The 25,808-nt window shown below is 38.1% G+C and overlaps 3 protein-coding genes across 5 annotated transcripts in view; all 3 read left to right on the top strand.

The window, feature by feature from the left end:
* The first annotated feature begins 1,272 nt into the window (after positions 1–1,272).
* Positions 1,273–7,121, top strand: mob1a (MOB kinase activator 1A). Its single transcript, XM_080050089.1, has 6 exons — positions 1,273–1,466; positions 2,226–2,392; positions 2,851–2,944; positions 4,245–4,378; positions 4,682–4,845; positions 5,746–7,121. Exons 1-6 carry the CDS (start codon positions 1,453–1,455, stop codon positions 5,821–5,823), a joined length of 651 nt encoding a protein of 216 aa, XP_079906215.1. The 5' UTR covers positions 1,273–1,452; the 3' UTR covers positions 5,824–7,121.
* Positions 7,122–8,795: 1,674 nt separating this feature from the next.
* Positions 8,796–16,574, top strand: trafd1 (TRAF-type zinc finger domain containing 1). 2 transcript variants are annotated; one of them, XM_080049182.1, is made up of 12 exons: positions 8,796–9,188; positions 9,826–9,874; positions 9,961–10,096; positions 10,636–10,689; positions 10,787–11,204; positions 11,793–12,083; positions 12,173–12,237; positions 13,514–13,774; positions 14,245–14,386; positions 14,898–15,102; positions 15,264–15,321; positions 15,452–16,574. In XM_080049182.1, exons 2-12 carry the CDS (start codon positions 9,840–9,842, stop codon positions 15,488–15,490), a joined length of 1,704 nt encoding a protein of 567 aa, XP_079905308.1. In that variant the 5' UTR covers positions 8,796–9,188; positions 9,826–9,839; the 3' UTR covers positions 15,491–16,574. The 2 variants fall into 2 exon arrangements, with proteins under 2 accessions (XP_079905308.1, XP_079905307.1); XM_080049181.1 differs by having other exon boundaries at positions 10,787–11,222.
* A 1,689-nt stretch (positions 16,575–18,263) lies between these two features.
* The window catches only part of smtnb (smoothelin b), a 51,754-nt gene continuing 44,209 nt past the window's right edge, over positions 18,264–25,808 (top strand). For both annotated transcript variants that reach the window (XM_080046199.1, XM_080046198.1), the window contains exon 1: positions 18,264–18,625. In XM_080046199.1, the coding sequence (XP_079902325.1) occupies positions 18,575–18,625 (51 nt within the window). In that variant the 5' untranslated portion in view covers positions 18,264–18,574. The remainder of the gene's footprint in view (positions 18,626–25,808) is intronic.

The raw sequence follows: 25,808 nt of genomic DNA, 5'->3' as shown, positions 1-25,808 counted from the left end.
GCATTGTGTATGAAAGTCATATTAAATTATAATAAAGTTAAGTATTAATGAATGCTACCTGTGATTTTATAGAAGGCTTCTTTATTACCAGTTTTTGCAAGTTGCCAGGTAACATAACAAACATATTCAGTATGTTCATTGAGAGCAAGAACAACTTTGAGAATAGCCCTGCAGACATAATTTAAAATTGTTCTCATCAATAACTGAATTCATGTAGATCTCTGAAAAAAAATCATAGAGAATATTGTCAATTTAATGAGATTTCCAGCTAAACCCCTGTTAATGTAGCCGGCCGTCTGAAGCAAAGTGACAGTGGTGTGTTAGAGTAATATGATAGCCGACCCCAGGATATTATATAATATGAAATCGTATGAGCATAGATACGTAGGACAAACAGTGAGCTCGGTCCCTTCCTGAAAAGGGCTTCTAGCTTTTTAATTTTTTTTTAATAGTTTTTGATTATTTATTTAGCCTTTTGTTTATCTTGTAGTCCTTAATTAATGTTGTGCACCATGACAACGCTCTCTATCAGTCCTCTTAACTCCTTATTGTCTTTGTTGATCTATCTTTTTGTACACATTCTTTAACAATTCTAGTCTTGCATTTACATATCAGGTACAAAATTAATATCATATGAAATAACTAATAAAGTAAAATTAGTTATTGTGCAGGCATAATGGTTCATGTCACTCAGCAGTATTTTCATGTTCAATCTACAAATTATCAAAACAATATATTTAGTGTGTAAAAATTACAATATGTCCATAAAATGTTAAGTTAAGTTAAGTCAAGTAGGCTATTAGAATGCAACTCAAGTAAAATACAAGTAGACCTACTTAAGAACTGTACAGTAAGCCTGCTTGAGTATATGTAAACTTTACCAAAAAGTATTCACATATTTTTTAAGTAGTCCTAGTAAATAGGCTAATTATATTGGAGTAAAAGTAGGCCTACATTATTTCCAACTGTAGTTAGTTTCTTATCTCCATAGATTCACTTTTTAGGGGGACCAAGGGCGATACATTGCTTTTGTTGGGTCTGCAGCCCTCATTGTGTTTTTCCTTTTTATCCTGTAGCTACCAAATTCCAATCATATACAATATAGGCTATATGATTATTCGGTGGGCGTTCTATTTGAAATTTCCGACCGGCTGGGGACACGGAAACTCCGACTTCCGATTTGAACTGGAACGCAGCACAATATATTTGCAGGGTGGTAGTAGCCACATGCAGCCGACAGGGTGCGACAGTATGCCGGGCGGGCGTCTTCAGAGAGCCGATAGAGGAAGAGAGCCACTGTGGGTGCAGTTCTTGTTAGCCTTAACGTTACTGTTAGCAGGCATCGCTGACAAAGTAGTTCACTGTGTTTAGTTGTTTAAACAAATTACTTCTGTTCAGCTAAACCAGGAGTTGGAGTTGTAATCGAGACCCTCCGACGACTGCTTCGCCAAGATGAGCTTCCTTTTGTAAGTTGGCAGTCTGTCGCTGGTAACAGCTTGCGGTTAACATTAGCTACGCTCCTACGAAGTTGGACCAAGGGAAGTAAAATAAGACACCGTTACCGAAACAATACCGATCACCGCATTGTAATCCTAGTCAATTCAGGTCAAATTCAAACTGCCTTGTGTAGGGTTATCAGTCGTCTTCGTAACATCATTTATGGGTTGTGTTTATTTATAGGTTCAAAGCTCTCGACAACTATAACTTTTTGTTTTACTAACTTGGCTAGCCTGTTGATGGACGCTAGCTTTGACTGGTTTGCAAGCCCAGCCTGTATTACCACTTTGCCAGTGTTATTCAATTAATACTAGAGCTTTTAACATTATACAGCATCCATGCTGTCTTGAGCTCGAGCATTGTATTCCGTTGCTTACACAGTATGTTACTGTCACATTTCCTATCTGTTGCACTAAGTGGGTAATCGACATAATGTGATTTACATGACACAGATTGTACAGTCACGCTCCTGTCCCGCTGAAAACAAGCTGTAACAAGTCTGCTACAATTTTGGCAGCTAGTTACACATCACGAGTATCGTATTCAGCGTCTAGTTCAAAAGATGTTTACCATAATGCCTTCCTGCAGACACCAGACAGGAAGAAGGCTCCTCACATGTGAAGGCCCCAAGAGAAGCATCTACACGAGCCTTTCAAATGTGTCACTGTCCTGCAGACAGTACGGTACACACTGTGGCTCAGCTCAATTTTTGTGTGTTATTTTTGCAGTGGCAGTCGCTCATCCAAGACCTTCAAGCCGAAGAAGAACATCCCAGAGGGCTCCCACCAGTATGAGCTGCTGAAACATGCTGAGGCAACACTGGGAAGTGGCAATCTGAGGCAGGCTGTCATGCTGCCAGAGGGAGAAGACCTCAACGAGTGGATAGCTGTCAACAGTGAGTGGCTGAATACTATGAACTTGTTTATAGAAACGCATATCAATGTAAAATGCAAAAACATGCATTTTACATTTCGGAACATAAGTGATCCCTGTACAGCGGATGAACATTTGCATCACCAAGTGTCAAAAGAACAAGCTTCGTCAAACAAACGCCACTTAATTGGTAAAATTATTATTGGTAACAGATGGAAGATTGAAAAAAGTAAGCTGTGGTAGTAACATCAGTATTATTTAAATTGTATTTTAGGATATGAATAACGAGAGGAAGGGTATAGATGAATGGGCACAGGATATGCAAATACACTTGAGAGAAAAACAACTGCATTCCCTTTGAATCATATATATATTTATGGATTTAGATAATGTTTTCTAAAAATGCATAAATCGTCAACATTACAAGTGACACTATTTGATGACTGAGAGCAGAAACTGATATAAACCTTTATCTTTCAGCGGTGGATTTCTTCAACCAGATCAACATGCTGTACGGCACCATCACCGAGTTCTGCACCGAGACCAGCTGCTCTGTAATGTCTGCTGGACCACGGTAACAGTCAACACAACTTTTATTTCAAGCATGCTGCATCTTTTTAAGTACAGGGCTTCTAACAGGCCTCTTTTCACAGAAAACATTTTGACATGTGCCAGCAGGAAAAACACAGTGTGAAAAATGACATTAACAACAGCTGAATTTCATTGTGCTGTATGTTTATTTGTTTGTTTTGTGGTCCTGTTATTGTTCACACTGTCAAAACATATCCAGACTTTTTTTAGTTTTAGGTTTACTTGTAAAAGTAGAATATAAAATAGATGGTAGGGAAGTTGCTTTTTTGTCTATGTATTACCCAAAACATATGAATGTAATTATATTATTAGCATATGATATTTGCTCAAGTGAAATCAGGCAAGTTCCACTGAAACAATTGGAACATGTAAGTTGATCGTATGCGTTATCAGCATTTTAGGAATTGGGGAACTTAACTCAAGTGGCCCAAAAACAAAATTTATCAGACAAAGCACTGAAGAATATTGTAAAACGTGTGATGACAGATTTATTTTGGTGTACACAGCAAACTGATAAAGGGCTTCACAACACACCACTTACAGTATTACTAGTATTTAATATTAAGGCACATTACCACACTGCTAAAGGCATTACTTTACATCAGAGGAGTGCCAGGATGTATGGCCTATGACGTGATATACTACTCATCTGTTATTGTGTTCAGGCAATGTTGAACAATTTTTACCTTGGTAACTCGGGCTGGGGCCATTTAACAACACCATATTTATCTCGTTGATAACGTGGTTTAGTTGATTACTTTTTTTTTTTTTCACAAGAAGTTAGGGTTAGGTAAAATGCTGTGTCATGTGTATCAAAGAACCTAAATAGGGTTTCAGATTATGAAGGGGTTCATAAATAGAAAATACATCATCTGCATGTCACATGAGGAAAACAGGAATTAAGCTTTGCTCGTGGTCCCTGGTAGAAGCTGTTTAGTTTAGCATCTAGATTCGGCACTTCCTCTATCCTCGCTCCTGCCAAGACCGTCTGTGGTCAGTCTCTAATCGAGAGGAAGAGGCCGGGGTTCACTTCCTGTTGACATAGCCGCTATCAAGAATATGTCTGTGTAGATAGTTTTGCATTTCCTCCTCTTCTTGCGGCTCTTTTAGTTTTTTTCAAAGCTTCCATCTATTACCAAATTACTTTTTCAGGTCCTGGAAGAATGAGGGCGTATTGTATGTTGAGCTTTCATGTTAACGTCTCATATTTGAGGTCTGCTGTAACTGAAGAATCAAGTCAGAAATATGAGACATGTCGATGTATTTTTGTTCCCTCTCTTAAGATATGAGTATCACTGGGCTGATGGCACCAACATTAAGAAACCGATCAAATGCTCCGCGCCCAAGTACATCGACTACCTGATGACCTGGGTGCAGGATCAACTGGATGATGAAACACTTTTTCCCTCCAAGATTGGTGAGTTTGAAATGGATAAGGAATTCATCCTATATCACTTCCAGTTGCAGCTCTTCATGAGTTTTTTGGGAGCAGTTTCACCTTTTTTTCCCACAGCAAATACGTTGCAGACAGGTCCACTGCATACACAGGTCGAATTACTGTATGCGTTAAGTTGTCCAAGTTGCTTTGAATTTCAATTTGGCAACTAAGCTACAGTATACAAGAACATCTTGATGAACTTTAATCTCACTCTAAAGTAGGCTGCAGCACAATCCTCTCTCTCTTGACATCAGCCTTTTCCACCACTTTCTGACCGCACAGGAGTTCCCTTTCCCAAGAACTTCATGTCTGTGGCCAAAACCATCCTGAAGCGTCTGTTCAGGGTTTACGCTCACATCTACCATCAACATTTTGACTCTGTGATGCAGCTGCAAGAGGAGGCCCACCTCAACACTTCCTTCAAGCACTTCATTTTCTTTGTTCAGGTGAGATTACACTGCCAGTGTGTGTGGTTTTATTACAGCTTCTGTGTATCTAAACTAAGCTTCTGCACCATTCATCATTTTGCACACTTTTGTGATGTTTTGAAAAGCACCATTGTTTTTTTTAAATATACTGTATATATATCTATTATTTTGAATATTCTTCAGATCTCTTTTTACAGCAATTACTTCCACTTAGAAACAGTGTCCTTTACAAGGGGCCATAACATTTGTACACTCTTACGTATCGAGTCAAGTCAACAGGGGAATATGTCCGAAAGTAAAAGAAAGAGAAGAAATATAAAAATAAATAACAACATTGAAAATAATCAATGTAAAAAGAACAAACATTCAACTTAAAACAGAACATTGGTTGTATACAAGTTCATATATACCTGTATATAATCAGGTTTAGTTCTAACGGCACTCCATCACCGTCATTAATGGTGCCCATCTTTCTATGAAAAGTTCCCTCTGTATCTCAACGAATATGTAATTTTTTCCTTAGTGTAAATATTTCTCAGAATTCTAAGCCATTCAGCTTGGTTTGGCGACTCCTTTTTAAGCTCCTTCAAACTCCTGTTTTATTTAATTTTTTTATTGTAATTGTTTTATTTGCTGCTACCAGTAATATCTGTAATAAGTACATATTTTTCCTATTCTGTATCACAACTGGTTTCATCCCTAGAATTGCCATCATGGAGTCTCTTACCAATTCAACATTTATACTTTATTAATATATGCAAAAATGGAAATCACCATTGTTTTAACTGACTATTAGATAGGAACTTAACAGACTGTTAACTAGAGAATAATCTTACGGGGTATAACTTTAAAGACTTGAACACACCTTAAAAAACAATCTGACATTAAATTATTGTTTTTTTTTTCTTCTTCTTGTAGGAGTTCAACCTTATTGACAGGCGAGAGCTTGCTCCCCTGCAGGACTTGATCGAGAAGCTTGGATCCAAGGACAGATAGACACTTCACAGCCTTCCTCTTTAGATGTTTTCTTTTTCTCTTTTCTCCCTCTCTGTGACCTTCTACCTCTATGACTTCTTGTCACAACTCTTAAAATCTGTGCCTTCTTCTTTCCATTTCATGAAAGTTTGTACTGTACTTTTCCTTTTTTCCCTATGTTGTCTTTTATGCTGTCTTTGAGCCTTTTCCTTCCCTATTTTGCCACTCTAGATCATATGAAATAGTAGTGTAGTAATGAATACTTTTCACAAGACTGTGGTGAACAACTCTGCAAGAGCAACCTACTGAATTTTATATTGGACCAAGGACATATGGAAGTTAAAGTGAAAACCAACTTTTTTTCCCTTCAGACATGTAAATACATGCAGTGATTGACTATGGTGACATGCCGTTGTTTTGCCCCACAAAGAAAAACACCTCCTTCGACTGCATGATAGCTTTTATTTGGTCATGCAATATGTTTTGTGCAGAGATATGGTGAATTCAGTGCTAGTTTGGTATCTGCTTGATTTTTATTATTAATAGCACACTGAAAGCTTTCTTAATCATGACCCCATAAAGGAGTTGAATAGTAGAATCATCCTGTAAACAGCAATAATAGTCTAATGTGAATTTATAGTGTTACTGTCATTAATGTTCATTTCTGTGGTGCAGATTCATTGTGGACCATTGCATATTTGATATTTGAATGCTGGTACTTTTTTCCCTTCTAAATCCTCTCCCCACCAATTGGTTATAAGATGATGGCAATGGCACCACAGATGTCTTTTTGAGACTTGGTGCATGTATCATGGTCATTGCATGTGCTTAACTCTGGCTACAACAGCAGGGCTGATTGTACTGCCAGCCTTTTTACAAATAATGCAGCTAATATCGTTAATGAATGTTTTATTTTGACAACATTTGAGCAAGCGACTTGGTCCATAACCTTTTTCATGTTGGACCTTAATTAATATCAGACAATCATGTAACCAATTATGAGCTGTAATGTAACTTGATGCATGACCAGGAACCAACCAATGTGATTTGGTGCAGCAGAGTGTTTAATTTACTTTAATTGCGGTTTACCCACCTCAAGTTGCTAGGGACAAAAATCAAGCCAGCTATTAAGTTAATCATCTTAAGGCATACCAATATATTTTGCAAAGCTAAGTTGTTTTAAATATTTTATTTGAATATATAACAAGTTCTTCTCTTTCAATTTAGTCACATATTTTTGAAAATTATTGTTTTATGTCACCATTTTGTTTTTAAACTTTTGGCATGGAGTTACATTTCATATTAAATGTTAAACAGTTGACTTTACCTTTTTAAATAAGGAACAAGGGCTTTGACATGATTTAAAAGTTTTATATATTTACAATAAATGGTTCAATCATTAGGTGGTCATCTTGCCTGGGAAGAGGTGTGACGACGTTTGTACTGCGTCCAAACAGTTGCTGTAAATAAGATCAGGGTTTTATCTGAACAAAACTGTGCCTTACAAAAAATTAAAAGGTCTGATGACAGTATTGGTAGATCAAAAACTCAATAAACACTGAAAGGACAACTATGTGTTCATTTTCATTGTGTATGCTAGTTAGTGGACTGCAGACTTGTGCAGTGGATATTAATGGATCAACAGTGAAGTACTGATTCTTAAACTCAGCCATTTTCCCTTTAAATAAAACTATTGATTGATTTGAAGATTTAAATAGAAATATATAGTTTTATGATTTTATATTTGTATTATACACTGAACATGCATATGAATGCAACCCTTTGAAATTATTTGAGTTTTTTGAAAAATTATGTATGTGTATGATTGGTCAAAATTAAAATCGACAAGGTAGGAATATCTAGTAATACAGAACATTTCAAATAACTTTTTTCTGATTTGTCTTTAGTAAACTAAAGCCTACTTTGTATACTACACACACTGTAACGTACCATAGTAAAACCCTGCGATACGATAACCCCATGTACTATACTAAAGTAAGTATTAATATAATAGATATACCATAACCAACTATACTGACTTTGAACCTGCAGTGTGTAGAATTTTGGGTTACCCTGGGAGTGTTGCATTCTAGAACTTTCTAGAACTTTCTTGATGATGTCATATTACACACTGCACCTTTAAGCTTGCAAATCGCTGGTGTCATTTCTGTACAAAGATGCAAGTTGTTATAGCTTCATTTATTAAGTTATCACAAACGATCATTTGACCTGTATAAAATAAATAAAACAAAAACACAACTTCCAACACATGACAAGTCACCGTGCCTGTTTTAAAAGTAACCTCAACCCAGAACTGTGCAGGAAAACTGAAATGATGAGCTCATAATGTTCAGAGTAGACCTGAGAACACATGAGATGTTATTCGGATTGGGTTTCAATTCATAAAACCGTTTAAGCTATTAACTATAATCAGTGCAGGAGCAAGATCACACGCAATAATACGTGAAACTACAAAACGTACACATACTTCCGGTGTATACAGGAAATTAGTTAAGGACTGAAATTCAACAATACATATTTCTTGCACCGTTATCACAGTTGCAGAATAAATGTTGGTAATATTTCATAAAGCATTGAAATTAAAAGCAGCAGTTTCAACTATACATTATACAATCTACCATATATTATGGGCACTCGACTTTTTTTTCAAGCGCACGGGGTCGACTCAACCAATCAAATTCTTTCCTGAAAGTAGATGAGAGTGACGCCCTGAGTTTGGGCTTACAGCTCAGCCTCTATAATATGAACGCGTGCTTAAGTATACACCATAACATGTATTGCATTTAGTCACTAAGTACAATATTACAAAAGGTTGAGGTAGGATTTCGATTGGTCGCGCAGATGTTCAAAGAGGCGGGTGGATATGCACGTAGACAGCCTGAGAGGTTTAACTCGGGGCTGAGATTACCCCTTGCAAAGAGGAAACAACGAGCTGTTTTTTTTCCTCTCTATTATAATTTAGGCAACCGTCAAGTAGTTAGCTGTTGTCTACGGTTAATGTCTTGGCTAAGTACTTTCTAGCGGTGAATCAATCAACAAACGATAACATCACAACCTCTGTCCTCGTTTTGCTTTGACCAGGCGGCAGGAGCCCGAATACGGCGTTACATTAACGTTAGCTTCATGACTTATTGGTAAAGAGCCTATAAAGTTAGTTAGCTCGCTAAAATTAATGCTGCGTGATGGTTGCTAACAGTGTAGTTAAAAGCTAAGTTACGTAGCTAACCAAAGGCAACATCGTGAACATTGTCCAACTTTTTCGAGGTGGTTCAAGATGCTTGTTTGATAAAGGTTGACGGGGAACCTCCTTGTGGATCCAGGCCATCGTTGTCAGCTAACGTTAGCTACCTACCTGGAAACGCTGGGTAAGCAAAACCGAAGGAGCTGTCAACCAGATTCCCCTTGCCACATCAGTGGAAGCTTTATGTACTCTTTAGCCTGATTATTAATTTTCCCGTTTTTAAATGGTCTCAGTAAACGGTGCCAGTTCAATTAACTATACTCCAACGATACGGAAATACCTCTTGTTGAACTACAGGGTTTAAATACAGATCAAGTTGTTTAAATGCATTGAATTAATATGACAATAAGACCTTCATTGGTATTAAAGTTTCTTAAAACAGTCTTAAAAATGTAATGACATGGGAAGTAGGATTATCTTTTTGACGTTCCTATTTAAAAATATTTAAGTATTTGGTAGCATAGCCTATAGTATATTTCAATAATTTTTAGTTGCCTAATAATGTCGCATTAACCCAAAGTAATTGATGTATTTTTTTCCATTTATTTCTAGGCTTTCTTTGGCTGTAGAAACCCTATGATTAATCACAAAACCCTTTATAAAGCTACAAAAAAGAAATGTTTGCCTATTATAAACATTAGTAAAAAAATAACAACCAAAATACAGCTAGGTTAAGTCACCATAGCTGGACTTAACTGTGCATGTAAACACATAAACCCAGCTGACTTTGTGTCTTTAACAACATTATTCTGTGTCCACAGGCTTTGGTTAAGCCATGGCAGATGAAAATACACAGTTCTGTGGTAATTGGTAAGAATATATTAAATGTATTAAAGTTAGTTTGATGTGGTGAAAACTGGTTCTCATAATTTCATAACTTTTTTTTTTCTTTTAAGCAAACATGACATTCCAGAAGCTAATTTTACAACCCACGAGATCCACTGTCGAAGAAACATCGCACTGTGTGATGTTTGCCAGGAGCCAGTGCCCCGCTCAGAGTTGCAGGAGCACAAAGAGCAGGAACATACAAAGGTAATATGAACAGCACATATTGAAGACTTAAACACGATTCCTTCAGTAGATGTGCGCTGTCGTTTAAGGGCAGGCCTTATACTAAACAATGGACAAATGTGTTTTCTCTGCATAGCCTGGAACCTCTCATCAATATGTGCATTGATCCTGTGTAACCTCTGCTTTTTTTTAATGTCTCATTTAGTAAAAATGTGCCATTTTAAGTTTGGCTCAACCAAATTTCCACGTTATAGTAACAATAATGCAGTGGGACAGCACAGTCTACACTTGGTCGGGGGAATACTTTTGTGCTGTGAATTTTTTACTCAGATTTTTGACACCATGTTGGGACCACCTCACTGTGATTTATTGCTTTTTGAACAAGCCATTTATTTTTTGCTTAAAGTAGTGCTGTGTTGTCAGTATCTGTCATTTATTTGAACAATAAACTGGCTTAAGAATCTGTGTCAATGTCAAATGATGTTTTAGCAAAGGAACTGGTTAACAAAAGCAACGTCAGACTGAAACTAGATTATTAAGCATTTTCACTTTCATTTTAGATTACATGCAAGTGTGGTTTGAAGATTGAAAAGAATCAAATTGAAGTTCACCAGGTATTCATATTACACTTTTTCTTTCCATATTCATAACTGGAATATTTGACCATCTTGATAAAATTGTACTCCTTCACGATTGTTGTCTTTTATTCAGAGCTCCGACTGTTCTCAGCGGATGGTCCCATGCCAATACTGTGAACTGGAGATTGCTTTCAGTCAGTCCAAAGAACACGAGGACTATTGCGGTACACGCACTGAGCTCTGTCCAAACTGCAAGTGCAATGTAATGTTGAGGGAACAATCGGTGCATCCAGTCTTATGTGGAAGCCTAACGCCGCCTCAAGAAAGGAACAACAGCCGAACAAGTCACAGTCCAGTAGAACCACAGCCTCCTGGGGCATGGTTTGAAGCCCACTCCATCCGAAACCTCCTGAGAGCCCAAGAGAGAGGCCCAAAGAATAATAACCTCAGTGCAGCAGAACAACAGCCCTTCTCCCGGCCATTTGATCACAGAGGCTTCAACACATCAAGCGGACCTCAAGGCTCAGGCGACTGGAAGAATACTTCCCCAAGTAATACATTTAGCCACTGTGAGTTATCACTGACATTTTAATTATAACATGACCTGTAGGGGGAAAAAGTACCCATGAGGTTTTAATTACCAATATGTATTGGCCAGAATGTACCAATTTAACTTTAAAGAAAATACATTTAAATGTGCTTTGGGTAGTATCCTTATAAACGTGCAAAAGTTGTTTACATCTTACTGAAACACATTGTTGGTATCCATAAGATGCATTTTCCTCCCCATAAAACATTTGTAAAGCTGATTTAAGTTAATATTTTAAAGTAATGTGTTTGCAGAAGCTGCGCAAGGCAATATAATATACATTTAGAGAGATTTTGCTGCCTCAACATAAGGCCAAGGATGTACCTAACAGAGGGCCCAAAGAACACATTGAATATATTGCTAACCTTGAATATGTGTATTCAAAGGCAGGAGTGTGCTTAAAAAAATAATTAGGTGTTTAATATGAATGGTTTGTCGACAAACAAACGCCCTACAAAACGGAAATCTCCTTTTTCTCCCACTGCTCTATTTACAGACTGGAGCTAAGTTGCTGTGCTGTTTTAATTGTTTAATTCTTTCTTTTTTGTAGTGATGGAGCAGAGTGATTTTCTGACTAGCAGCAGCAGTAGTAGTGCGTGGCCAAATAGTGAGCTCAACCTGGACGAGGATTCATCAGGCCTGGACTACATGTTGGCTCTCAGCCTGCAGAGTGATGGAGAATCAGTGGCTGGAGGCGTGGAGGGAAACCTGTGGAGCGGTATCTGGGACCACAATATTGGAAAGACGTCCAACACCTCCGTAAACTCTCTGCCAAACAACAACTACCCAAACTTCACTACAAGCACCAGCACTAGCGCCGTCCAAGACCACGACCAAACAGGTAAAATAGTGTTGGGTAGAATATACTTTAAGATATTCTTATCTCACTTTTGTTAATATTGATTTTAATATTTAATATTATCTCTCCAGATACCATGCTACCTTGTGAGTTTTGCGAAGAGCTGTTTCCTGAAGAGGACCTCATTCTGCATCAGGTTAGAGATTGTATTATTCTGGTTACGCTGGTTGTTGCTAAGGGTGTTACAGATTTGTGTTAGCCAACTATAAGTGCTCCACTCCGGACTGCAAACCAACTGTGCTCACAGGATCCTGACGGGACAAAGGAACTGCATTTACAATAAATTGAGAAGTGTCCTAAAAAATACTGTCATGTGTCCCATTTATAGTTTCATAATAATATAATCTTGGCTTTCAGGGATAATAAGGCTCTTCATTTAGTTTCATGGTCACCTCTATAACCATACAAAGGTTGTGTTTTCCAGCTGTCAGAACACAGGGTTATCGTAGTTTACCCAAACAAGGTGTTTTTATGGTAAGGCCAGCTCAGGCAATACTTAAGACAAAAGAGTATATTAATAAAATAGGGAGAAAACAAATGAGCAAATGAGTAATTGAATTGATAATATGAATAATGCCAATAACCGAAAAGCTTGAATGTAAAGAGATAGTTTTCTTATTTTAGTCTATGATTAACTTTTTGGTTGTACCTATTGTCTGTGTGTGGTATCATTATCTAGTTGATGTTCTTTGCCAGTTAACCAATAGACACATTTATTTTCTGGACCTAAGAGCCTGTGATCATCAGTGACACACTAACATCATAATTTAATTCAAGTTCTCCTTTTAGAATTTAGGTTCATATTCAAGTTAAATGTACATTAAATGCTGGAGGAAAAAAACCTGCCATACACAGTACTGTGGAAAAGCAGGTCATATAGTTTGTTGTTTCAGGTGAGTGCATCACATCTGTGACAAAATGAAAATATACAACCAGAACCTGATGGACAGATGAAACCAGCCTAACAGACCTTGTTCAATCTACCAGCTGACTTCAGGACCTGATCATTTTAAATATTTTAATTCCAGCCCTGCTTTCAGTTTTGAGCATACTGTTGGCAAAACTTGCTGCTATGATCTTCTCATTTTGTCTCGTTTTTTTCTTCTGAAACTTATCTGCACACTGTCTCCCTTCATACCCGGATTCCGAATTGTCATATGGATGAAAAACAAAATCTGTTTCTATACAAATCTAATAGAGTGTTAAAGGCTCAGATTTCCTCATGGAATGCAAACATTTGCAGACCCCCCATTTATCTTTATTTTTTTTATCAGACGGTCCACAGTCCAGTCCTCTGCCTGTTTGAACGCGTGGCTGTCATCTTTATCTAGTTAGAATGTGATGACTTGATTTAAAGCAGGTTTAACATTGATTTCAGCATTTCGTATACATTTTTCTTTTCTGTGTTTCAGACTGGTTGCAGCCCTGCCTCTGCCTTTGCATCGTATAGCAAGCAGCCCGTGTCCCCACCAAAACAGGACAGGATGGGCAGGAATGCGCCAGGACTCATGCACAACCTCCCTAATACACTCGCCTCAAACATTCCCACCTTCCCTCGGTCTGTCTCCCCGGCCTCCTACAGTCCACCAGCCAGTCCTCTAGAGGGCGATGTGGTCATTCCATGTGAATTCTGTGGCGTTGCTCTAGAAGAGGCTGTCGTCTTCCACCATCAGGTATGATAGCCAGCCAGTCTAAAATGATTCACATAATGGTGTAGGTTCTTTCAAATTTGGCAGCATAATTGTTAATCAAAATCATTAAACTATTAATAAAGATTTACATATTACGACCTGAACAACCAGCCCATAAAGAAAATGTTTAAATACATGTTAAAAAGAAATATTTGTTATTGCATATTTCTTCTTATTATTTTATTTTGTGAGATCACACTAGAAAATGTTTATCAGTGTGTATTGTCCTAGTCAAAATAGTTTAAATATTGTGTGTGTGTGTGTGTGTGTGTGTGTGTGTGTGTGTGTGTGTGTGTGTGTGTGTGTGTGTGTGTGTGTGTGTGTGTGTGTGTGTGTGTGTGTGTGTGTGTGTGTGTGTGTGTGTGTGTGTGTGTGTGTGTGTGTGTGTGTGTGTGTGTGTGTGTGTGTGTGTGTGTGTGTGTGTGTGTGTGTGTGTGTGTGTCAATATCTAGGACAAATGTGATATGCGTCCTCAGACCGCCCAACCCATGAACAATCTAACAAAGGCTGCTATCAAAAAACCACTCAGCCCCTCTAAAGACACCTTTAGCCAGATGTCTCCAGATGATTTTCAAAGGAGAATAAAGCACCAAGGTAATGTATAGAATTTATTTTATAAAAAAAAAAGGAGTTTGCCAAATAGAAACCAGATTATACAAATTGTGTTTCAAACATTCTCTTATGTCTTTGTGTTTACTGTCTTTTTATTTGTGATATGCAATTGCAGTTGGCGGTGAATCTCTTTGCTCTCAGCCGCACTCCAATGCTCTTTCAAAATGTATAGAAAATAGTGTATTAAGTGTCTTATAGCAGTAGGAAACTATAACTATTGATGTGTAAGAACAAAACACAGACATTAAAAACATGTTAGAATCTAAGTGACCTTTTTTTGTTGTTGAAACTTTGTTGTGAAATTTCTCTTTTAAGAAGTGTTAGTACAACTCTAAATGTGTAGTTAGTGAGCAGGGTTTCTGTGTTAAATTGCATTTTATTGAAACCTTTTTCAAATGTCGCCTCCACTTACTTGTATGTACGAATGGTGGACAAAATATTTATTTTATTTGTGAAGAAAATATTTCTGAGGTTTTGTTGGTGTGTCATACAGGTGAGTTCTCGGAGCAGGACTTTGGGTTTGACAGAGACACGGCACGAGGACAAAGGGACCTGCACAGAGGCTACATTGGACGACCAAGTCAAAGGAAAACGTCCAACTGTGATGTCTCTGTAAGAGACGGACCTCTGTATGGCAGGAAAGCAGAAGGGACATCTTCCTGTGACACTGAGAACTCGGGTTCTGCATCTATAAAGGGGTAAAAGATCAAGTCGTGTGGGGAACTCATTTTTGAGCTTTTATTTTAATTTTTTAAGCTCTACCCAAATAGTTTTAGGACTTCTTTATAATTTCTTGTGCTTTTCTTTTCTTAATAAAAGTAGATTATTAAAATCCAATTTTAATGTGTTTATCCATCAGACAACTCCTACCAGAAAATAAAGAAGTGAAAGGGAACATAAGGAATCCAACGACGAAGGTAAACTTTTTTTTTTTTCTTTTTTTCTTTTACTTTGTAGAATAATTAAAGTATAACAGTGGAAATTCATCTACTTTTCGCTCTAAAGAAGCTCGACATCATTTCTTTCTTTTTTTTTCTTCATTTGCAGTTGCCTAAGAAGCAGAATGAAGAGCAGCAGGAAGAGTGAGAGCAGGAATATCTGGAGAAATACAAAAACCAAATCTCCTAATCTGCTTTTCATTTATCTTTTTGTACACTATTTGGAAATCAAACACACCTATCTGATAAGTGCCTGTGTGAGTATTAGCATCTTGCAGTTTAGATTTTGGATGAATTTTACTATTAAGAGTGAGCAATTCATTTGGTTGATTCCTGCATATTCTGCTTTATTTTGACATTTGTTTCATGTTTGTATGTCTAACATCATAGCCTTAACAGATAAATTATACAACTGATTTTATTCACGCAGAATTTGATTTAATTCTTTTTTCCCTTTTTTTTTGTACTGTACCAGTCGTGTCGTGGCTCATTAAGAACATCAAACATAGACACATGACTATGTCGGTGTGCATTTGTCTAACTTAATCTTTTCTGTAACTTCAGCCAAGGACATTTTGTTTTTCCTCCCTGTTTCATCCTTCATGGTCTTTCTCTATGTTCCTGTTGGTTTCTGCATATTTATGTAACCTAAAGCACTTTTATAGATTATTTTGTTAAAAAGGGCTTGTGGAACAGATATGACAAATGTATGCATCTCTGACCAAGAAAAAAACAACTGTATTATGGAACATTTATACTGTTGACTGTGTGTCTTTCATACTCTTCAGTAATATTTAGTTTGTTTTCTTTTTAAATCCAACTATAGAACTATATATATATGTTGTGTTTCGATGAGATGGCTTTTGAAGCAGAGTCTCCTGTCCAATCGTCTTTTAAATAGCGTGACAAAATGTTGTGTGCTGCTCCTCTGAATAGGATTTAAGATTGATAAGATGTGTTTTGTGCGTAACATAGGCTCCACTTTAGAAATGCATATAAAATTAAGCAAATTGGTGCCACATACGTCCCTTTTAGCTAAAGACAACGTCAGAGCATTTTCCTGAATAATATCTGATCAGAAACCTCATCCAGTGAGGAGGGAATTCAAAGAGATCACCTGGTTTGTAGTATGGATGGACATTAGTCACTCGTGGCACATGGCTGACTATTCTTGTTTAAGAACTTCTGTCTTGATGCTCTGTCTTGTGTGGCAATTAAATGTTTAATGAGGACATTCATGGTTTCATGCCTCCAGTTTGTATTCCGTCATGGTGGTTTCATACCCCTTTGTAAGTCTAGTTGACAAACCATTAACAGAAATGCAGTTAAAGGATACATTTTTATTTTTAAATCCTTTTTTTCAAGCATCCACAACTATTTTTCCTACTTGGACACTTACAGTCTCACCAAAAAAATTTGATGCAGCATTAATCATACATGAAAACCCCAATTAAATATTTTGAATCGCAGAGTTTTGTGTCAAGTGATTTTAGAATTATACACAAGTTCGCATAATGACGGTAGCACCTCGATTTACTTGCAAAACACACCTCTACATGTTCTCCATTAAAAAGAGGAATACATTATATTTATATACATTGCTGTGTTTTAAGTGGTGGCCATTTTAAGTAATCCACAATATCATGTCTTCCAAAACAAACGGCTAGTATGAACGTCACCATAAAACATCAAATTGGACCCCCTTGTCTTTATTAAGCACTGTAGCTACCATTGTATGTGTTTGTTTACTTTCTATACTTAAAAGTCGTATGAATGTAGGGTATATTTTATTCAAATTGACACACTTAAAATGTGTCAATTCTTATTTCCTTATAATTTCCCATTTTTTAAGGGTCTGATTTAATGAAAAGCTTGAGGATTGTGATACAATCAAGTCTTGTGTTTACAAATATTTTCCCATCAAAACGTACTATGGTAAAAGTACTCATTTTGCAGAATGCCTTATTTCAGTATAATGTATTTTTTTTTTGAAACTTTTATTTTAATGATTTTACATTTTTTTCACATACGGACAAAAAAACAGAATAAGTAGACACATACAATACATACACAACCCCCACCCCCCTCCCCCCTCCCTCACATAAACAGACAAGAAATACAAAATAAATAAATAAGACAAAATTATAAAAAAATAAGTAAAAAAAAAATAACTGGGGCAAACCTCATGTCCACTACAAGTGGCGCCAAGGGGGCAGACATTTCAGGCCCCGATGTGCTGCAGCACTGGGCCTGAGCCCCATATGGCGAGGAATCTACGAGAGTTCCCAGACGGCTCGTATCTCAGCCTAGTATAATGTAAATTATATAATACATGTATTTCAACCCTGATGGTGGGACAATTAGTTAGTCCTATAGGCTTATTATACCCTATACACACACACACTCGCATATCTCTCTCTCTCTCTCTCTCTCTCTCTCTCTCTCTCTCTCTCTCTCTCTCTCTCTCTCTCTCTATATATATATATATATATAGGCCTATATATATATATATATATACAGCTATGGAAAAAATTAAGAGACCACTCCAAATGTTCAGTGGCTCATTGCGTGAGTAAAATGAAAATGTGTGGTTTTATTCTATAAACTACTGACAACATTTCTACCAAATTCCCCCCCAAAAGTATTGTCATTAAGAACATTTCCATTAAGTAATGCAGATGAAGATTTAAGAAAAATCCAGACTATTCTCTTAATTTTTTCTAGAATAATTTTTTTTTTCTCACAAATAGGCCTAGTGGCACTCATCACCTCCCATACATGGACGCTGTTTTGCGTGGTTCCCACAGAGCGGCGTGCTTTGAATGAGCGCCGGGAGAAGCCGGAGACGGAGAGGGGCGGGCTTACACCTTTAAGTGGGAATCCTCTGTTCAAAAAGCTGCCAACGTCCCCCTGTGAGAGAGTGTGGGCCTGCTTCTGCTTTCACTGCAACTCAAGAGACGACAAAAAAAGAGGAGCGAAATATGTTCTTCGTGAGCGGGACACGGTTTTATTTTCGTTGACTCAGAACAAGTTTCTGACTTCAACTTCGCTGAAGAACTACCCTCACTAAAAGAAGAAAAAAAGAAGGAAGGAAAGAGAAAAAAGAAGAGATACACATAGCAAAATAAGTTGTGCAGGTGGTAGACCACACGTTGACCGGGGAAACCAGATATCTCCGAGACTCTCCATCCAGACCTCCTCGTCTCACCTGAGCACGACTGGAAAGGTTAACATGTCTGTGGAGAGTTACTCTGCGCTGGATGAGTCCTCTCTCCGAGCCCTGGTGAGTGGATGAACGGAGATGCTATGAACTGAAGTTACATGCGGCTATGGAAAGTTTATCACTGTGATGTTATTGCCAGACTGTATTGTAGCCTAGCCTATAGTTATTGCTACCTGCATGGGAAAGATAGGAGGGATTGTATATGATGTACGCTGGCCAGTTCATTATCTCAACTTTGCATAGAACTATAGCTAGGCCTACATAACATGAAGTACCTTATTGGCAGTTTAATTCCTTACATGGAGTTCTGATAAGGAAAAGTGCTGTGAATTATTTTCTCATTATAGCCTACTGTGATGAGTAGGCTATATCAGTGTAACTTCATACTGCCATGTAGGGGGGAAAAAAATAATTAGTGTCAGGACACTTCTGAGTCAATCCCTCAGGAAATAATCATCAACTTTCCTGAGAGTTGATTATTTGTATGTTTCTGTTCAATGTGTTTTGGGTTCTCAACTATTGGACAAATTAAGACATTTGAAGAGACTCACCTTTAGAATTTTAATGGACTTTTTTCCCCAACTTTTTTTTGGCATTAATTAAATAACAGCTTAATTGGGAAGCAAACATATTAACATTAAGCAGATTAAAGGATAAGGAATATAAATGTTAGTTTCAGATGAAGTATCCCTGACAGTAAGAAGTCAGGTAAGAAGTTGTTCATCACAGCTGCTGCTCAACACTACGGTCATACAGATAATTTTATGGTTTTCCTGTGAGCATAAACTAGTTTTAAAACTATTTGTTGATTAATAAATTAGTTAGATGCAAACAATTTGATAATCAATTTACCATAAGTATTTGACAATAAACTGTTTTTCTCAGCATTATGTAGGTGTAAAAATAATATGTTTTGTCCAGCTGATTGTAAAAAAGACATTTCAAGATATCACTTGATTTGTTATGGCAATTTTATTACTTTCAGTCGCTACCTACACGTTACAATTTATTGACTAACCATATAAACAATTGATGGATTGATCCATGCAGAAAATAATAGTTGGTTACACTGACTTAAGTCAATGTTCAGTTTTCATGCGACATCTTGTGGTAACACATGTCTCTGTTACAAAACAGTGAACGGAAGTAAGTTTAACTTCATTGTAGTTAATTAACATTGACTTATTTCATTCTGGCCTTAACTGAGGTAGACATTATGTCACGTGTGTTGAGCAGGAAATCGGCATTGATAAAGTGTACAGAAGGCTTACTGCTTCACATTCACGTTAGTCATGTCCTAAATATTTCTCAAGGTGAGTAAGTCAGTCTGACACATTTTGACACCTGCAACAGACACATTTACAAGGATGCATGAGTCAGCCTGCCCTTATTTAGATATGGCTACACTGGGTTTGTCTGAATTACTGTGACAATTTTATGCGACAGTTGCACATGAAACATGAAAATACGCTGAATGGTTGTAGGCCATGTGAACACAGCATTAAACTAAATCTCTGACTTTAACTTGGTTTCCCCCCCCCCAGTTGCTCCCCCCAGAGGTTTAACAGGAGGCTGTTTCTGAAAAAACATTCTAATTTCTGAACCTTAATGATCCGTGAACCTGACAAAAAAAAAGGCTGTTTGCTTTGGAAAGAGGCAGTAATGTTTTGTTGACCTGTCTGAGACTATTCAAACTGCATAAATACATCCAGCCAGTTAGTTCCCCAAAGTCTGGACTTGTCTGGCCAAGAGCTGTCTTCACATAAATCACATAAAAGCTAAACTTTATTCACAAGTGACCTTGTAATAGTGGGAGAACAGGAGAGGATATCAAGGAAATCATATTCTTCTCTCAGCATAATGATTTACTTGCTCACTAGACCATTGGTTTCTTTGATCAGTATAGATTTACCAGCTTATTTATACAGGAACAAGGCAAGAAAGAGGGAGCTAATGACTAGAAAGGAGGAAGGGCTTGTAATGGTTACTCCAAATGTTGACAGTGGGAAGAATGTGGACATCTCAGGCTTTTTGCTGGAGCACTGTAGTTTTCTAATACCGTGCTTGTTGTGATTTTATGATTAACTAAGAAGAGCTCCAAAACCTATAGGTGTATTGCTTGTGTTTTTTTATTATCTCAATGGTATTCTATTTCATAGATGCAATAGATGACACTACATTAGACTTGGCTTCATTGTTATGAGAGAAATGGAGCTTTGTGTGAATCTCCCTTTTCTCCTGTCAAAATGCCGGCATTGTCTGGAGAGCTGCGCCAATGGAATAAAACGTGTATCCTTTCAGACGTTGGAATTCACAGTCCTTTATCCTCACGTGACACCGACGACTCAACCCATTACAGAGCTAGATAAGAAATGCGTCCTCCTATTGGTGCTGCTTTCACTGAGCTGAGCTTTTTCTCTTCCAGCTTTCCTTGCTCAGTTGTGACCACCAAGCTTTAAGGTCACACTGATCCCACATTTGAACTGATGATGTTTGTGCTGATTCGAGTGTCAGTGTTTTCCACAGTGAACTTTGTTTCAAAAGGAAACAAACTCTGATTAAACTTGTGAGGTTGCAATGGAATTTATATTGTGCTCCACAGAGACACGAATGGAGCCTGTTTGTGTTTAGTTTAAACGCAACCTAACACCCCATTCTGTGGCTGTCTGGTGTTTTTTTATTTATTTTTTTATTTTTTTTGAGGAGTTTGTGGATTAAGAATTGTTTTTCAGGACACTTCAGGACGTAAAAGCTGATGTACACTCGAGAGGCCCAGGCTTTAATTAAACTGGTAGTAAAGCCGGGTGGTGGAGCATAATTTAACAACAGCCAAATAACGAACAAAACAACCAACTCCAGGCCTTTGTTGTTCTAAACCAACTAAACAGTCAGAGGCTTCTCTAACACCACTAACCCCATGCATCCCTACACTGCTATTCAAAGCCCAGGCTGCCTATTATATTGCTCATTTAATCCCCTCCATGGCAACCAGGAAGAGCATTTTTCTCCTCCCTCGGCCTACACACAATGATTTAAATTTCCACAGAAGTAATCAGTCGCTGTCCCAGTTTCTTTGGAAGGAGCTTAATTTGTTGAAGGTCATTTTTCTCTCAGTGGCACTTCAAGACAAAAGCTGCTGCAGGTCAGCCGGAGGAAACCTCTTTCCAAATCTAAAACTCCAACCACAATCTTTTTAATTTTTAATTTATTTTTTGGGGTTTTTAATTTTTTGGAACAACAAAAACACATATACAGGGAAACACAATCCCTTTTAAAATAGATTTCATCAACTGGTTCCCAGATCTGAGGGTGAAGATATCATCAGTTGTTAAACCCCTAAAAAATGCGGTGTGGCAATGGTTTTCAGTGTGCATATGTCAAACTTTCAGTAGGAGCCAGATGTACAGGTGTCTGTTGTTGTAGTTGTTGTGCACCTGCTAACTTAGCAAAGAATATGTTTCACTTAAGCATCTGTCTGCCGCACCATGGTCTCCCTTCTAATTATGTCTAAACCCCGCCCTGCTGCGCCGCAGCATCAGAGGAATGTGTCAATGTCAGACCGTGACTTCTTACAAACATCATTTTTTGTAAATACAGAAATCTTATTGTCTTTAACAGTTTGCGGTCTGCTAATGCACTATTCTGTCTTTTCATCCTTGAATGGACATGACCGCTGGGGGGACTTCTTCCGGCTGTGGCGCCTGTCAGGCTGATTTTACAAATACCGAATGTCTCGCTTAATGTCCTTTCTCCCTGGTGAGAGAGTAGCATTCACACCGATTCACACATGTTTAAAATAGGGCAATTTCACTCCGTGGTCTGGGCCTCGCTGATCTATGGGACCCCTGGGCTTTTTCGTTTTATAGCTCTCTGGAGCCTTTGTGTATTGACAAGGGCTCAACGGTTATAGTCGGAGAGGAAGAATGGGTTTGTCATGTGGGCTTCTCGGTAGAGTCCCAGATTCTCTGCACCCCCTTGGAGACATGGTCCAAAATGTCAGCCTCATCATCAGCAAGGAATAAACCATAGATAGTAGGAATAAACCGGAGGAATACATAGCTGTTGTCTCGTACATTTTATTTGCAGAGTGATTTACTCACTTGAAGAAAGTGTAATCAAAGCTTTTAAATTGGTTCATAAATGTATTATATCTTAATTTTTCACACACACACACACACACACACACACACACACACACACACACACACACACACACACACACACACACACACACACACACACAGTGTTTTATGCTCCTGACTGACCATCAATAACACACAGCGTTCGTGGTGCACAACTTATATTTTTCTACTTCTGCTGAGCCTGTCATCATCCTCACAGGCATTTACACCCTTCACATTACCACAAAGCATTTCCCCTATGATTTAGGTTTGAAGGTGTCGGCTAAGATATAATGAAGAAATGGGAACGGTTCATTATTCTATGCATGGCCATTGTTTCCTACTAAACGGTCTCAGTAGCAGTTATCTACGCTGTTGCAGCCACAGTACCATCACAACTTGAAGAGCATTTGAGTTACTGCCAGCAGACTTCAGACTCTGACACCAAATATCCAAATACAGGGGCCAGGGAGCAGAGAGATAAGAAGTCACTCATTTGTTTGTGTGATAAAACGGGAAACTTTTGTTACTGGTTACTGCTATAAATAGCCCATCATTTTTGGCTCGGGAAGGATGAGAAATTAATAGCAGCGAGCTTTGAGATGATGATGTGCACATAAGGTCCAGCAAAATTCTATTTTTGGTTGGCGACCTTTAAGCAGTTCGCTGCTCTGGGGCAATAACTCGGAGTAAATGGAACACTCTTTCAGATTTTTACAGCACGTTTTAAAGTTGGAAACACATGCTGCCGTTTGAATATGAGGAGCAGTTTTTCATGAATAGACAGGAGGACACCAGGCAGGCGCTGCTTTATCATTTATAATGTCATAAAATAATTATGTGGCAGTTTTACGCTCAGCACAGCAAAGGTTTGTTTGTAATAAAAAGTATGAATGAGGTAATGTGATTACATTCTGCTAAGTGAAGTTTGTGTTTTAGGGTTTAAAGCATTACTGGTAATTCTCCTTGTCTGTGAATAATCTAGTTTTGTAGTGAGGTAATAATATCTTACCTGCTTTTTGTGTGTGATATATAAGCACTTTTAACAGATGTGCCAACACCCCCCCAGGCCCATCGATTTATTGACAGTCACTGATTTACGCATGACAAGGTGACAACGTACACATGTAGTATGCCCTTCAGAATGCTACTTAAGAAATTAATGCGAATAGGGTGCAAGGCTCCTTAAATGGGTCCTTCCTTGTACTGTATGTAAACCAAAGTTATGTTTAAAGTCGGTGTACATTTACCAAAAACGCATTGTGTGTAAGCAAGTGGTCTTACAAAAACTAAGGATATGTTTACAATCCATTTTGGCTTCTTCCTCACTGACTTTCTTGATGCATTTCTATGTTTTTCTTGGCACTTCATCACTTTATCCGACTTTTATGATACAAACGAAATGGGACAGCAAACAGAAACAGAAAACATTTCTCCACAATGCTAGTATTGTATATGTACCTTTTTAAAACATTTTTTTTAAAGAGATATTGAACATGAGGAAAGATGCGGCGGAACCAACCAAGTGGTTCCCAAGGGAGGCGAAAGAGTTACAGCTTGACAAATAGAGACGACAACACCAGTTGCAGTAGAAAGAATGAGCTCAGTCAAACATTACGGAGCATTGAAGTATAGTCTCTACATACAGTATATTCGGCACTGTCAACCAAGGGGTGAACAAATTTTTGCAAGCTTCAGAAATGAGATAGGCTCTGCTGTCCGAACTGCTGGTCTTTAGGTCTAAGTGATCCAGCAAAGAGGATTTCTGTGAGCGATCTCCATCTGTCTGGATCATCATTCTGCCAAATGGAAAAGGTCTGGATAAGGGATCGAAGGGAGACTTTTTATCCTCAGTCTCCTTCACTACCACCAGGCGTCTCTGGCTAGTGAAATCCCACTTAGATTTAAGGCGCTCAGAAGAGTTTTCTCTTTCTTTTCTTTTTTTTTGCGACAAACACATGGTTAGTTTTCCAGGTGTTTTAAACTCAGAAGGAACACTTACCAGATGTGGACAATCTGCTTTGTGGCTACTGTTTCAGTGGTCTACATGCCAGATCTACAATATCCCAACACAAGCAGACCCCCCCCCCCCCCAACTTGTTCAGTGGCATCATTTCAATAATTGTTATCATGTTTAATTTGTGCCAAATGATGAAACCTCAAACTGAAACTTGGTTAATGCCTACCCTGAAATTAGGAAGATGTGTTCCTCTTGGGGGGAGAGACAGTTGTGACTCTTGTCATTGCAGAGATGCTATTAAGATTCCTTTTGATGTTCAGCAGCACCCATTTACTTTACCCAAACACAGATTCTTAGCTGTAAGGTTTTTAATAGCAGGCATTCGGTACAGCTCCCTACAGTCTTTGGCTTTACTTTGGAATACAAAGGTGTGGCTCTGTTTATAGATTGAAATAGCGGGCAGGAAACGGCATGCAGCCATGCAGGATCCAAAATGTTTTGTGGATTTCTGCCAAGTCACATATCGAATTAAACCAGTCAGAGACAAAGTTAAATACACATTTTACCAGATTAGGAAAGGATTGTACTTTTTAAAATGGGGGAATAAAAAGGTGAAAGAGAGAGGGAGAGGTAAAGTGAAAGAGAGACAGAAATGTAAAAACACTGTGGTTCTGGCTTTTTCTACATTGACTCCCCCAGGAAAGAGCCATTTCCTGAGATCTACTGGAAATCGTCCAGCGGATGTTGATGTTTTGCTCTCCAGCCCACTGTTAATGTTGTGGCATTCTCAAGATATAACCAGCTGATCTGTTAAATTTAGTTTGGCTTTGTGTGTCTGTCAGTGCGCGTTGTTATCGTAAATGTGGATTCCTAGAGTCAGCATGGCTGGCTCTGATGGATGTATTAGAACAAACTGTTTGTGCTCTGAAGTGCCTCCACCCGCCCTGTGTTTCCTCCTGTGAGACAACCCCTTTCACCTCCAGGCTCATCTCTCATTACACTAAAAGAGCTGGTCACGCAGGGCTCCAGTTTGACCAATGTTGTCCCATATTTGGAGAAGATCCATCCCGCTCTTGCTCCTGCTGTGTCCTGTGTCTGCTCACTCTGAAAAGCATAATACACACTTATCTTATTTATGAAAGCCTCATTCATACTCTTATCA

The sequence above is a fragment of the Ammodytes marinus genome, assembly GCF_949987685.1.
Source record: "Ammodytes marinus genome assembly, chromosome: 2".
Classification (NCBI taxonomy): Eukaryota; Metazoa; Chordata; class Actinopteri; order Uranoscopiformes; family Ammodytidae; genus Ammodytes; species Ammodytes marinus.
The sequence above is the reverse complement of the archived record's forward strand: the minus strand, read 5'-3'. Positions and strand labels throughout refer to the sequence as shown.